General features: G+C 38.5%; 1 protein-coding gene across 1 annotated transcript in view; it reads left to right on the plus strand.

The window, feature by feature from the left end:
* GAK (cyclin G associated kinase) overlaps nt 1-6,734 on the plus strand; it is a 69,384-nt gene extending 62,650 nt beyond the window's left edge. Inside the window, exons 23-26 of the mRNA XM_009883308.1 lie at nt 1,710-1,922; nt 3,345-3,493; nt 4,875-5,051; nt 6,633-6,734. Of these exons, the coding sequence (XP_009881610.1) occupies nt 1,710-1,922; nt 3,345-3,493; nt 4,875-5,051; nt 6,633-6,734 (641 nt within the window). The remainder of the gene's footprint in view (nt 1-1,709; nt 1,923-3,344; nt 3,494-4,874; nt 5,052-6,632) is intronic.
* Nucleotides 6,735-13,837: the final 7,103 nt, after the last annotated feature.

Here is a 13,837-nt window from a genome sequence, read left to right on the forward strand (position 1 = left end):
GTAGCAGGGATTTTTTTTCCATAAATTTCACAAGTTTGAAGTGACTGAAGACTGAGTTGACTGTGCAATTGGGTGCTTTCATGAAAAAATAGCGCGATCCTAGATTTTATGAGGTGCTATATTGCAATACTAGGTCTTATCAGGTGTGGTATTTAGAAGTATAGTGTGGTATCTTGTACGTGACACTGGGGAGACGTCCTCTTGTCTAAGGTGTTATAACTATGAGCAGCAGCTATAAAAGATAGCTATCAGGAGGGCTGAGGTGTGGGGAATCAGTTTTGAAAGAAGAAACTGAGCTTACATGGCTGTGTATACCTAGACAAGTTTGGGTGTTTTTTTTCTGTGGCTCTAGAGTGAATAAAAGGAGGGAAAAATAGAAAAGAACAAGTAAGTTTAAACTGACTGATGTTTGAGCTCAAAGTTAGGTTCTGTAATCATTAGAAGCTGATTAGTACCGTATGTGGAAATGCAAATACTAATTCACCTTCCTCCAAGAAATAATGAGATGGGATCATAAGTTTGTAATTCAAGACCAAGTGATAAAGATCTCTGGTTTTGAAGTGTCAGTATTTCATTCATATTTCCTGGCAGGCTTCAGATGTGTAGCCATATTTGACCACTAGTCTTGAATTAATGTTCTGTCATTTCTAGGGAATTCTTCCAACATGAAGAGGTCTTAATCTATTTTAGGATGCCATATGTGTGGTATAAAATGTTTCTCTTCCAAAAAATCTAGATGTATCTAAATTCAGTCATCATGCAATTTTTTCCCTGTGATGGGTATGTGCCAGGTATATGCAACTTGTCAAGGCAACTGAATTTATAGAAATCTTTCCAAAGGAAGTCAGTCAAGGGAAATTTAATGGTGGCTTGGTTTAGAATTAAAAAATCTCAGGTTCATGCTCATCGGTGAGGCAAAAAGCTGAATAATGAATTTAAAAGGTTGGAGCTTTATTCTGCTCAATTTGTTTACAGTGAGTATTGTACAGTGGCAAAGAGGCCCTGTGTATTGTTCCCGAAGTGAGTAGCAGGTGAAGTTGCTAAGCAGTGTTATTTATACTGGTTTAGTGAAGAGAAATGGGATATTAAAAATTGAGTTAATATTGTGTTGATAGACAGAGGCCTATAGGTCACACCAGGGTGATTACAACAGTATCCCTGAAGGCTTCAGTGCTTTTTTTACTCATGTGCAACATTCACTGTTAATGCTGCTGTAGAATAATCTTCTCATTTTTCTTAAACAGTAGTGCAAGAAATCACTAGAGACTTGGACAGCATTCGTTTGAAAATATTCTTTAATATATTACATTTTCTTGATCATATAATTAGTTTTTCAGTGTCCCTGCATATTAACAGACATTGAAGTGTAATGAATTGGGAGGCAGAACTACTGTCACTGCTGAATTATTTTCTGGCCTTACATGTGCCTGGCCATTCAGACAAGAGTGAACGCTTCTGCTAAAACTGACAGTTGGGAACTTGAGCTGCAAGAGTCTGGAAGACTGAGTAATGGATCTAGCTCCTGCCATCCACGTTACTTGTTACTGAGACTCTTAAATACATTTAACACACACTTTTGTGTTATGCTTTCTCTTGTAAAGTGGTATCACTGTAAACTATGTGATTAGATATCAAGACCAAGCTGTCATACTTGCATTAAACAGCTGACAGGTACGAAGCTGAACAACTAATTTAGTGTTTATTGTTAGGTTCCTCCAGTGGTGGACTCTTGAGTAGTGGCTTTGGTCAGAAGACTGCTCCATCTCAGAAGTTGGGAAATCAGTGGCAGAAATCCACAAAACCACAGATTACTTCATGGCAGTCCCAGACCAAAGCCAGCACACCAGCTAAACCAAATTACACAGTAAACTTCAGTGTTATTGGAGGACGAGAAGAAAGAGGAGTCAGAACCCCGAGCTTTGGTAAGTTTTCTGAAGGCATTACTTATAACCGCCTGTGAGAAGTTAGTCAGATGCGCTGTTACCTGCAGAAACTCTTGTACCTTCATCTTTTTATTTACGTTTAGGTTGTATCTAATTGAAATCAGAAAAGATCTTGCCTAATCTGGTGTCCTGCTTTTGCAAAGCCACACTAGAATATCACAGAGACAAGCTGACCACGCCCCAGTTATTTGCAAGTTTGGGCATAAAGTCTCAAGGCTACATTCACTCCCCCACATGGGTACTGTTTTTTTTTATCACTGGGTCAGAAAGGTAAATTTGATCTATCCAGGGGAGAGATGGTTGATAGTGTTGCTTCATACTTGTGATACACAGGTAAAAGGATGCAACATTTTTCCTAGCTGAAGAATAGTAGCTAGTCTTAAAAAAGATTGAGGTTAAACTTACTAGAAATTTTTGTGTTTCAGACAAGGATGGGGATGGGAATAGGTGGAATCATTCTTTGAACCAGTCCCTTAAGATGTTCCAACTGAATAGGCAAACCTAGAGGTATAGGGATGGGCATGGCATCTTTTACATTAACCTTCTTGGAAAATTTTATTTTCCTCATGTGTTGGTATTAGGATTATGCCTCTCTTTAACTGGCATATAAGTGAACAGCACGTACTTCTGTAAGTTGAAATGATTTGGTTGATCTGTGTCTGGGAAAAAGGTTACAGAATGGAGAGGCAGTGGGCATAAGTTGCAGCACAGGAAAGTCTGATTGGAGAACAGGGGGGAAAAATATCAATTAGCATGCTGAAACGCTGAAATGGGGAAAGGGGTGTTGTGATTCCTCATCCTTGAAAACAGGTGGACCTCAGCTGGACAAGGACCTGAGAAATTTATCTGGTTTGTCCATGTTTTGAGTGGGGTTTGGACTACAAGACATCCAGAGGCCTCTTCAGAATTCAGTCATTCTACAGTTCTCTAAAATTTTTTACTTCTGTAATGACCATTCATATTGATATTTTATGCATTCATTATTCTGCATAAGTTTCAACGTACTTAAATGTTGATTACATACTTCTGACTAAAATATTGAGTCACTTGAAAAACAGCTGCACAGTAGTTGAAATTGCTTTATAGTAAAAAAATGGAACCATTTCCAAAATCATGAATAGGTAGATGTGTACTCCATCCAGTCTACTCCATTTTTTAAAAAAAGATGTGCAAGTATTTAGTCACGTGTATGCACATGAGGTTCTGGTCTGGACTGAAAGCTGGTCAATGATCCCTTTTGATCCTAGCCTTCTGTTAGTCTTGTGGAGTTTATCAAGCCACTGAAGGGTATTTATCATGGCAGTGACAAATGTCATGCAGGTGTATCTAAGTGCAATGTATTTCCCCCATTAATGTATTTTCCTATGTAACTTTTCATTTAATCTTTTTCTCCTTTCATAGGTCAAAAGCCAAAAGTTTCAGAAAATGACTTTGAGGATCTCTTATCTAATCAAGGGTTTTCGGCTAAATCTGATAAAAAGGGACCAAAGACCATTGCTGAGATGAGAAAACAGGAAATGTCTAAAGATATGGACCCCTTGAAACTAAAGGTTTGTTTAACAGTGATTTTGATTTAAGTGAAAATCTGAGCTTAGAACTGCTGATAACAGAGCAGAAGGATACAATGACTAACAGAACAAACCGATAAAGCAGAATAAGATTTTATCTGTGTTTAAATCATATGACTGTAGAAGTTAGTTAGTATGAACAAGAGTCAGTTGGCAGTGAAGTGGCAGTGACAACAGCACAAAGTGTGTGGATGGAACGCAAGTTCCTGTTTCAGCTGAGCTTGGAGAATTTAAGAACCTATTTTCTTGTCAGAGTCCGTATCTTGTAGCCAGAACTGTTCTTTATCTCTTGTGTTCCCAAAGATCTCCTTAGAAAAGATGGATTTGGCTGATAATACAAAACTACACTTTAAAAAAAAGGCAGGTGAGAATAGCTGTCTTCAAGGGACCACTTGCATTTACCAGTTAACAAGTGCTCCTGCTGTCCTAAAAAATTACTAAAAGATGCAGTTCTGGAGATGGGCTATAGAACTAGACGGTGGGGTTTTACCTGATCAAATGCTCAGATTTTTTTGATGTATTACTCATTGATAACATCACATATTAAGATACTTCCAGTTTTGTAGTCTTTATAGTGCTTTAGAAAAGTTTATAAAAGAACTTCAGAGAGATGCTGAAATTTGTTTTCACAGAGTGTCTTACATGAAGAAAGTGTGCAGAGCTTGCATGAGTACCTTTTAACACAAATCACCATAAATGGAAATAAATAGATTTTTGTTTACCATACTTGTTGCTGATAGAGGGCAGAGACTTTCATATTGCATAACGTAGTGTTCAATGAAGACACTGTATCAGTATATCACAGTGGCTTGAATATTGCTGTTAAAGTCTGTGAAATGGCCAGTTCTAATCTACGTTCATCGGGATATCTGAAAGAACACTTTAGTTTGTGCATCCCTGCAGGTGGCTTAAGTAAACATTAACTATTAATATACATAATCTGAAACTTTTGTACAAATCAAGTACAAATTTTAGTAAATTAATGTTGTGCCCTGGCATGGAGGTAATGTAACTGTAACAGATGTTTTTAATTACTCCTGTCAATTCTCTTGTCATTACATATTACAAAACCCTGTAAAATTAACTGTACCAGTAATTTCTCTTGCAATGACTGAATTTCTGCAATAAACTAATAACAATGAGCTGCTCCTTAGTGGCAACACAAAATATCACTTGGGTGGCTAATGATCTGGGTGCCACAAAGAATGGTGTAGTGAGAAAGTTGGATTTTGGGTGTGAATGCAGCAAGGCAACTGTATTTGGGTCTTAATCTTGCAGTCTTGTACAGAGTGAAGGTTATGTCTCTGGATAGACTGAGAATGCTAAGTGATGCATTCCGTTCTATACGTTCTGGTTTTCCCAGATTCTTGAATGGATTGAAGGAAAGGAGAGAAATATCAGAGCATTAATCTCCACTCTTCATACTGTGCTTTGGGAAGGGGAAAATAAGTGGAAACCAGTCAGCATGGCAGATCTAGTAACTCCTGAACAAGTAAAGAAGTACTACAGGAAAGCAGTGCTTGTAGTTCATCCAGATAAGGTGAGTGTATTCCTCTGATCTTCTTTCCTTCAGAAGGAATACAAACTGCTTTTACCACACCATGCTAGTCATTGACAGATGCTGCAGCCTTGCTTCTTGATCAGCACCCTAGATGCCCTTTGCTTTGCTTCCATTGTCTTCTGAATTTGGTGTCCTAATGTACTCAGGTAGTACAGGATTTTTCTTGTCACTCTGACATAGCTCAGAATTCAAGAGATAAGTGTCAACAAATGAAAGATGAGAACCAAAGTCATTTATGCTGGGTTCTGACTGACTGCTGGCAGGTTTAATGTTGATGAGTGGAATCTGCTTTATTTCTACCAGCTGTTAGTTCAGGTCTTTTAGGATATGAAGACTCAGAGGCTGCCATAGAAAAACTGGTAGGAAAAAAATGCTGAACCTCCTTTGACTAAACAACTTTACTAGGAACTAGAAAAAGTAAATTTTACTAGAGTAAACAAATTAGCAGTTGAAAAATACTTGATGAATATGACATTCCACTTGTCTTTTTAAAATATTTAATGCATTCCATTGCTGTTTGGTAGTCTCCCAATGTATGAAGGTAGCTTCTTTTTTTGAGTCATTGCTCTAGGATGTGTTGTAGATGTAAAGATACATGTTAAATATACCTAGTTTGAATTCTGTGGTTTGCTTTCACTGGTGGTTCAGTGAGCAGTAGTCTTAAGTTCTGTGCCTTCTTGTATCCATAACAGATAAACAAGACATTGTTCTTTTCTTCCCGCAGTCTTTTGCTGTTCTTGGCCATGTGGCTTCCTCCACCTTCATGGTGTTTTTTTGGTGCTTTCATTAAGACCCTTTAACATATCAGTGTCAGAACACAAGTCTCTGATGCATTTCTTATTCTTTGTTTTTTCTGTCACTTTGAGTTAAAGCAGTCCCTAAAAGGGTCTATAAAGTACTGCAGCTGGCAAAAGCCAAGCAGCAGGAGATGGGGGAGAATACTGGAGAGGGTCTGTGGCTTCCCTTTTGTGTTGGGGAAAAAAATCTTGTTAAAATGACTTATCTTGTGGGACTTGATCTTTACTGAGCGTGGGGGTTGGGTTGGCCCAGAGGTAGGGCTGCTGTGAAATAGGCAGGGAATCAGAAGCATACTATCTTCATTTGAGTATGGAGGCAAATGCACAGGAAGTGCTATGTTGTTAATGTTGAATCTGAACATCATCCACAATCAGCAACAGATTTTTCTCCAGGAAATCCTGTCCAAAAGGAGTCATCTTAAATAGTGCTTAAATTTTATTCCTGTACACTACTTCAAAGTCTGTCAGGAAGGAATTCCAAAAATGATTGCATTTAATCATTAACTAAAACTTCTTATAAAAAGAACAGCTTGTAAAACTGGTTTTAGTGAAGTGCCATGAATTGCACTAAAAGTTTGAAGTAATGTAAGGAAGCCAAGGCTTTGGCTTTGTTTAAAATCATTCATGGCAAACTTTGGATAAGATTGGAGAGAGCTTGGTGTCTGCGAAATTATATTCATGCAACAGTCTAAAGTTGTTGAATAGCAAAAATAAAATAATTCACAATATTTTTAGGCTTCTAATATGTTCTCTTTGTTTTCAGGCCACAGGACAACCTTATGAGCAGTATGCCAAAATGATCTTCATGGAATTGAACGATGCATGGTCAGAGTTCGAAAACCAGGGATCAAAGTCCCTTTTCTAAAATTTCACCTTTTATAGAACTACTTAAAAAAACCTGGAGCTGAGTATTCTTGTGACTTTATTGCGCTTATGATTTATGAAGTGTTTTTCCATGATTTCAGCACAGTTTCTAATCATGCACTTAAATGTGGTGATGTATTTTGTAAGATGTAGAGTACAAAGCATTACATAGATGCATTAAGAAAACAGCTGCTCAGAAATCTCAGTCTGGGAGTAAAGATTTCCTTTCAGTTTTAGATATGGTAAAATAGAATTTTAATGAAGGTCCATGATTTCTGGAATACTGATATTAATTGTAAATCATTCCAATTTCATTGATCTTTGCTTTACCTCTCCCTTCCCCAATTTCACTGTTAATGTCAATAGTCTTGTCATTCAGTTTTGGTTTGGTGCCTGTTGCCTTATTCAAAGTGCATTAGTTATCAGCAGTGAATTTGGTTGGCTTATCTCAAACCTGAAGGTATATATTTTCATCTGTATTTTGTCATCAGTCTGACAATCATTCTGTAAATAATGTTTTCTGACAATGCCAGTGTTCCTTACAATAAATTAACAGTTGTTTAACCAAAAAGGCCCCAAAGGTGGGAAAGTCAGCCAGGTTTGTTCTTGACTTTTAATTTTTTTTTACATATCATGAATTTAGAAACAAACCTTGACTTTAACGTCTGCATATTCCTGCTGTTTTGTTATTTATTATGAACCTTTGGAACACAGTAGTCTGGCCAGTGCTTATTTTCCTAGTTCTTTAAATGGTGTCTTTTGCTCTTGATTTCAGTAGAACATTCCTTCCATTGGACTCTGATAGAAATAATGTTATTTGGAAACTTAAATGTGAGCACAAAACATTTCACTCCGCTTTGATTTCTCTGAGTAAATACTACATTACTCATCATCTGGAGAGCGCTCAAAGTGCTTGAACACATTTTGCTGCACGTCTGAACTTCTGTATTTTTGAGATATGCATGACATCAGTGTATGTGAAAACATAGGGTGTATTGGTAGACTGTTGTGTTTCCGCTCACCTACCTTCCATGTAGGTACTGCAAGATGAGTAGAGACACAATTTGATAAGAAAACTTGTCATGTTTTCTCTTGAAACAGTAGTTGGGCATTCAAGGGGATATTTTGATCATCTTGACATTTTATACATTTTGCATGCTTAACTGAGAGACACTGTACCATTATCAGAGGTAACTGTTCAGCTGAGCAATGTCTAAACAGAAAACATGAGATTCTAATGTTGGATTAGGTTTTCCACTGCCATGCCAGCCTGAGAGCCTGGGTTAGAGAGTTGTGAACACAGGTTGCAATTTATAGTCTCTAAGCTCAGATCTAACACGGTTACTTAATAATGTCTTGATAAAAGCTTTTGTGTGTGTATATTCACATATATATTCAGCTACTGTGTTTTGTGGTTGGTTTTGGTTTTTTTTTTTTAAGATGGAAGCCTGGATCAATTATGGATGGTTATATAATATTCATAGCTGCAGTTGTATTTCAGTTACTGCTTTGAAGCAGTCTTGAATCTCAGTAGATTTCTTCATAAAAACAGGTAACTTGCTGTCTGATTTAGAGTAAGAGCTAATCTTTTTCCGGTGGGACACTTCATTAATTCTGTATGTATGAGTGGTCTGCATCTCTTGAAATTAAGGGCTTCTGCTGGTAGCATAGGTTTGTTGGAGACCTGCGTGGCTTTTTACAGTTCTAGGGCAAATGATATCTAGTAATAGATTTAAAAAGACATACACAGATATATAATGGCACTGATTTGCTGCACTCCTATATACAGCTGAGAGATAAGGCATTTCTGAGGGAGCTGCTTTCAGTAAGGAAGGACTACTTTAAAAACCCGTGTTCCTTTCAGCACAATTTAACTTTCAGGACATACTAATACTTAATTTTGAGGGACACATTTTGAATTGCTCTTTCCTTGAAATATGTCTATAAAAATTAAAACTGAAAATTGGGATGAAAATATCTTCCTCTGCGTTGTATGTTTGGTAGCATCTTCTGGATGATGTCTACATTTCTGTTTTTATTTCTCTACTCTTGGTTGCAAAATTTTCTTTAATGGGGAGAAGAAACTTAGATGTGATTTTAAGTGAGGAGGGAAACATGAGTGCACTAATTTTATCTGGAACTGAAGATCTCTTCAAATTTTTTCCCCTTTCTAAAATTATGGAAAATCATTAAGTTTGGCTGTGGATTCTTCCAAGAGCCATTTGATAGTGAAACTTCAAGGAGGTTTACAACTTATTTTATGGCTTAATCAGCTCTGGTCCTCAGTGGGAGAACTGGCTGATTCCTGTGTCCTGCTCCTTTCTATGTAGTTGAATTTTGGTGCTAAGAATCTGGGAGAGGCTCAGTTTGGTAAACTCTCAAATCTTGACAATGAAAATGTTTTGGGTGGGTTTTTTTTGTGTAACTATGTCATTTAGCTGCATTGCCTACAAGAATGTGCAGTAAGCAAATTTTAAATATTCAAGTGATGAACTTGACCATAGTAAAATGAAGGTTTGTTTTCTTTAGAAGATAAAGCAGCGTGAGGACCACTAAAGGTGTTTCATAATGTAAGGCTTATATGTTAATTTTTTTAGTTACAGGAATCTGGGTAGAGGGAGGTTAAGGTAAATTTTATGTAAATATATGGAGTCTTATTGTTGCTTTTAAAGGAGAGGATCATTGGGAAGAAAAAGTCCAAAAGTTCTGTTTTAATTAGTCTTAAAACAGTAATAAAAAATGGTAAAAAAACCAACCTGCTGGGATTGAGGGCTTTTCAGTCTTTCTCACGCTCTGTACTTCATTGTTAGTTGGTTGTCTGCTGTATGGGATAGGACTGCACTCAAACTATTACACACACATTTCACTGTATCTGTATTCTTAATGTCCACAAGCTGAAAAGCTTTTAGAATAGGCTACAGAAAAATTGATTAAGCTGAGGCTTGAATAGATGCTGTGAATTCTCTGTGGGCTTAAAATGTAATTTCATTCATGCTTATTACTCATGGCACGGTTAAATTTTGAAATATTGAAGTGAAATCATCCCCTGAATGCTATCCTTTACATCTGCTTCTGCTGACTGCAAAGCTTAAGGTTGAGGTAATTGTTGCCAGCAGGTTGATGGTGTCTCTACCAGGTGTCATGTATGACACTTGTAGTTCTATTCCTAAGTATCTCCTTGACTCCCACAGCAAACCATGGTGCCTTTTGGCCCACGTTTGTAGTTCCTTTGTCTGCTAATGACAACTGACTAATACCATGCCTTCTTTGCAGCCTACCAGGCTCTTAAGAGGGAGTAGCTTGACATGGTTATTGCAAGAGCAAACAAAAGCAATGCAACATAGGTTAAGGGAAGCATAGAGAAGAACATCCAGCCTCTAACCTACATCTCAAATGTTGCTTTCTAATCTTTCTTTATTGACATATTCTTACATACCTCTGCTATAAAAACAGTTGTAGACTAGTGGAAGGAACCTGGTTTGTAACCTGCTTTTCCAGCCCTTTTAGAAGCGTACCAAGTGCTCGGCTTTTTTTGCAGAAGTTGCTATAAAACAGGGCTTATAAAATGATAGGGCATGTTTCCGCTAGTTATTTCTGAATTAAGTTGCTTATGTTACATTGCTGTTAGATCTGGAGAGTAAGGCAACTTAACTTTTAAAAATGAGATCTGTGAAGAATAGGTGTTAAGAGTGCGTGTGGCTAGAACCTGCCAAGTGGAAAAGAGTTTTTACCACAGTTTTGACCATGTTGGAGGAGATCAGTTGGTGTCTTTAACCTTGGGCACACCTGTTTGATGTTTCCTAGTGCTGTCAGTTTTCCTTGAACTGAACAGCAGGGAAGAGAAAGAAAATGAGCAGTTAAGCACTTAATTCATGTTAAATCATGGGGTTATGCTCAATATTGTTAGTGAGTAGTGAATCCCAGACATTAAGCCTCTGCATTGTCACTTGGGTAAAGTTCAGATACTTGTCTAATCAATGGTAGCTTCTTTCAGCAAGTACAGAATGTAAGAACCTTCAACAGTGCTGATGAAGTAGATCTTGAAACAGTGGCAGAGTCCTTGGCATTGCACCTGTGAGGGTAACTAGTGCTCATGAAAAATGCCTTGTTTACCTCCCTTTTCTTGCTAATTCTAGAAAGTTCCTCCAGCATTGTCTTGCCAAGCACAGAGTAATGGTTCCTTCATGGATGCAGAATACATCTCAAAGCTGCATGCATAAGATTAATATTTTGCACAAACCAAAGCAGTGTTTGGGCATAACTGAAATCTCTACTGCCTTTTGGGACTGCTGGGTTGCATGCACCATTCCACCTCCCAAGGCCAGATTGCTGTTTCCCCAGCAGCAGCAGTATGTTTGCATAGTCATGGACCATTGCATTCTTTGCTGCTCACAGGAATATTTCACGGGTAGCATAAGTGTGGAAAACTTGTTACTCTGTAGCTGTGTCCTTAATTGTCTAACAATTGCAGTGTAATGAATGCTTTGTAAATAAGTTCAACTTAGTCTTGCACAGTTAGCTGTGATTTGAGTCAGTTGACGTTTTTGGTTGAGAGCTTGCAGGCGATTGACCTGGGAAAGCTGTAGAGGGAATGTATCATTTCCTACCCCTTGAGACTGTCCCTGGTGCAGAGGAGGTGTAGCTATTGGATCCCCAGTGAGTAGGAGCAAAGGGTGACTCAGCTGAGCTATGGTTTCTGATCTGGATGAATCTTGCAACGCTTGCTTGCTCTCTGTTTGGGTTAGCTTATTGTAGACTGCAGTTTGGACTGCATTAATCTTCCAACATATGCTCCAAAAATACAAATTCACTATTTTTTTTTTTTAAGAAGGATACATGTTGTCATAGAAGCTTTTTATTGCCAAAAGAGGATTAAGAGGCATTGTGAGAACGCCGGAAACTCTTCAGTGGAATGTACTGTATATTTGCAATGTAGACTTCTAGAAGTGATTGGAACCTCTAATAAGGACCTAGCTTGCTCTGATGTCCTTATTGTAATTACCTGTAGTTGTGATTGTACTTTCTATACCTGTGATTTTTCTGGTTTGGGGTGTGTGGAAGGTAAGAACTAATTCAAGTCCTAATTTTTGCCATCTTTCACGAAATGCAATGTACCAAGCAATTTTGCTACTAGTGAAATGAAAATTATACCTGTATGTATATAAAGATAATATAGTCAAATTAAGCCTTGTTTAAAAGTAGATTTAATGTTTGGCACAATGTCCTTGAAAGGAATATTTTGCTTTGAAATGTATTATGACTTAACCAGTGATCAATTAAACAAACAAAATGATTTTGCATGTTTGTTTCTTTAGCAAGGGAAATACGATCTGCATGCCCAAAGTATTTCTACTGCCTCTTTCAAAACAATATGCAAGCACTAGAGAAATGGTTCTCATTAGTGTGTTGAGGTTGACTGAACCTCTTCGAAACCAAGTGTCTCTTCAGAAGTTTTTCCTCTCCTGTTGGAGAGGAGTCCCTGCAGTGTGCTCTGTGGTTTGGCAGCTGAATTTCTTAGACTGCTGCCTGTATGGGGCTGTGAGGGGTTCTTGCACAGGACCTGGTGCAATGCAATGCCATCCTGTTGCCCAGGATGCACTTGCATAGGTGAGTGACAGTAATTGAAGGGAAGGAGAGGAGGAACAAGTGGACAAGACTCAGGCAGGAGGGAGGAATGAGCAGCCTGTAGGGAGGGTGGGGGAGTGGGACATACAGTGATAAAGGACTGCAGATCTGGGGAGTCTCTGAGGGAATGCTGGAGAAGGGGGACTCACTGCTAGGACAGTACTAACAGAAGCATCTTTTTACTCCATGTTCTCAAACAAGAATGGGGGAAGCAGGGTCTTCTATAGTTTGTAGCAAGCCACTTGGTGACATTGAGAAAGTGTCTTTAAAAAAAATAGAAACCTAGCCATGTAGGATTACCACAGGGGATCCCCAAGGAGAATGGTAGAAAACAGAGGATATGGGAGAATGGATGAGCATGACCAAAGGAGGATGGGTGGGATAAGCATGTGGCAGGAAAGAGAAGCATTAGCAAGCTGAGAAGCAAGCAAAGCGTTACTGTTGGAAATATTTTTCATATTCTGCTTACTACTTTGAATAGTCTGATAGGTTTATAAGAACTTAATATTTAAGATAGGTCTTCTAGCATTTTCTCACCGAATAGTCTGTCTTCCTGTATCAAAAGAAACATGCTGTTACTTTTGCTATCAATCTGTTTACTCTTACCGTGCAAAGCTGCTGAAAAATGTATTGATACCTACTTCTGGTCCTTCACTGCTGCAGCAAAGAAGGATAATGCTAGTCAGTTGCATCTTTCTTTGCCATATACAAAGCCTCTGGCTGCTCTGACATGTATTTAGAAAGACTGAGTTGGGAATACAGTCCACAGCAGGTGGAAATCCTGCAGCGTCAAGCTGGCAGGCATGACTAAGTAATTGCACCAGGTAGGCAGAATGTGTTACAAAGAAATAGCATGGCCTTAAGTTCAATATCAAGCAAAACAAACAAAACAGGAAGAGCAAATGGGGGGTTAAAAAAAGGCAGCAGGAACACTGTGCAGAACAGTGTGTAGTGTGGTGTGCAGAATGGTCTGTAGCAATCTGAGCCAAAGCCTTCCAAATCTGCAATGTAGACACCTGATCTGGATACTGGAGTGCTGAAGACAGTATGATTTGCTCTGCCTCAGCACTGCCTCTCTTGTGAATGGTGACAGAAGGACTTCTGGCAGATTTTTACCCTCTATGGCAGAACTGAGTAAAAAGCACCAGAGAAGGTAAAATGGAGCACGTAGGTAGGTGAAGACATGAACTGGAAGGATTCCTTTTAGTATAACCTGTAAGGGATTCTTCATCTCCTGTAATCTGTAAATCAGTGCTGGCTGTTTTCCTGGGGTGGCTTCTGCCCCTAATCAAAGGCCTGGGGACGCACAAAATAATGGCTGTGAAGTTCTCTGGTGTGTAATGCTGCTGGCAGACCCAAGAATTAAGTAGTTATCTTTGGGGGGGTGTTTGGGGGCTCATGTGTAGTGAGGCCTTACTTGGCCATTAGCAGTCGGTGAACTTTGCTGCTTGCTTCCTTGTGAATGGTTTTGGTGACCAA

This window comes from Charadrius vociferus, unplaced genomic scaffold (genome assembly GCF_000708025.1).
Source record: "Charadrius vociferus isolate BGI_N301 unplaced genomic scaffold, ASM70802v2 scaffold343, whole genome shotgun sequence".
Lineage (NCBI taxonomy): Eukaryota > Metazoa > Chordata > Aves > Charadriiformes > Charadriidae > Charadrius > Charadrius vociferus.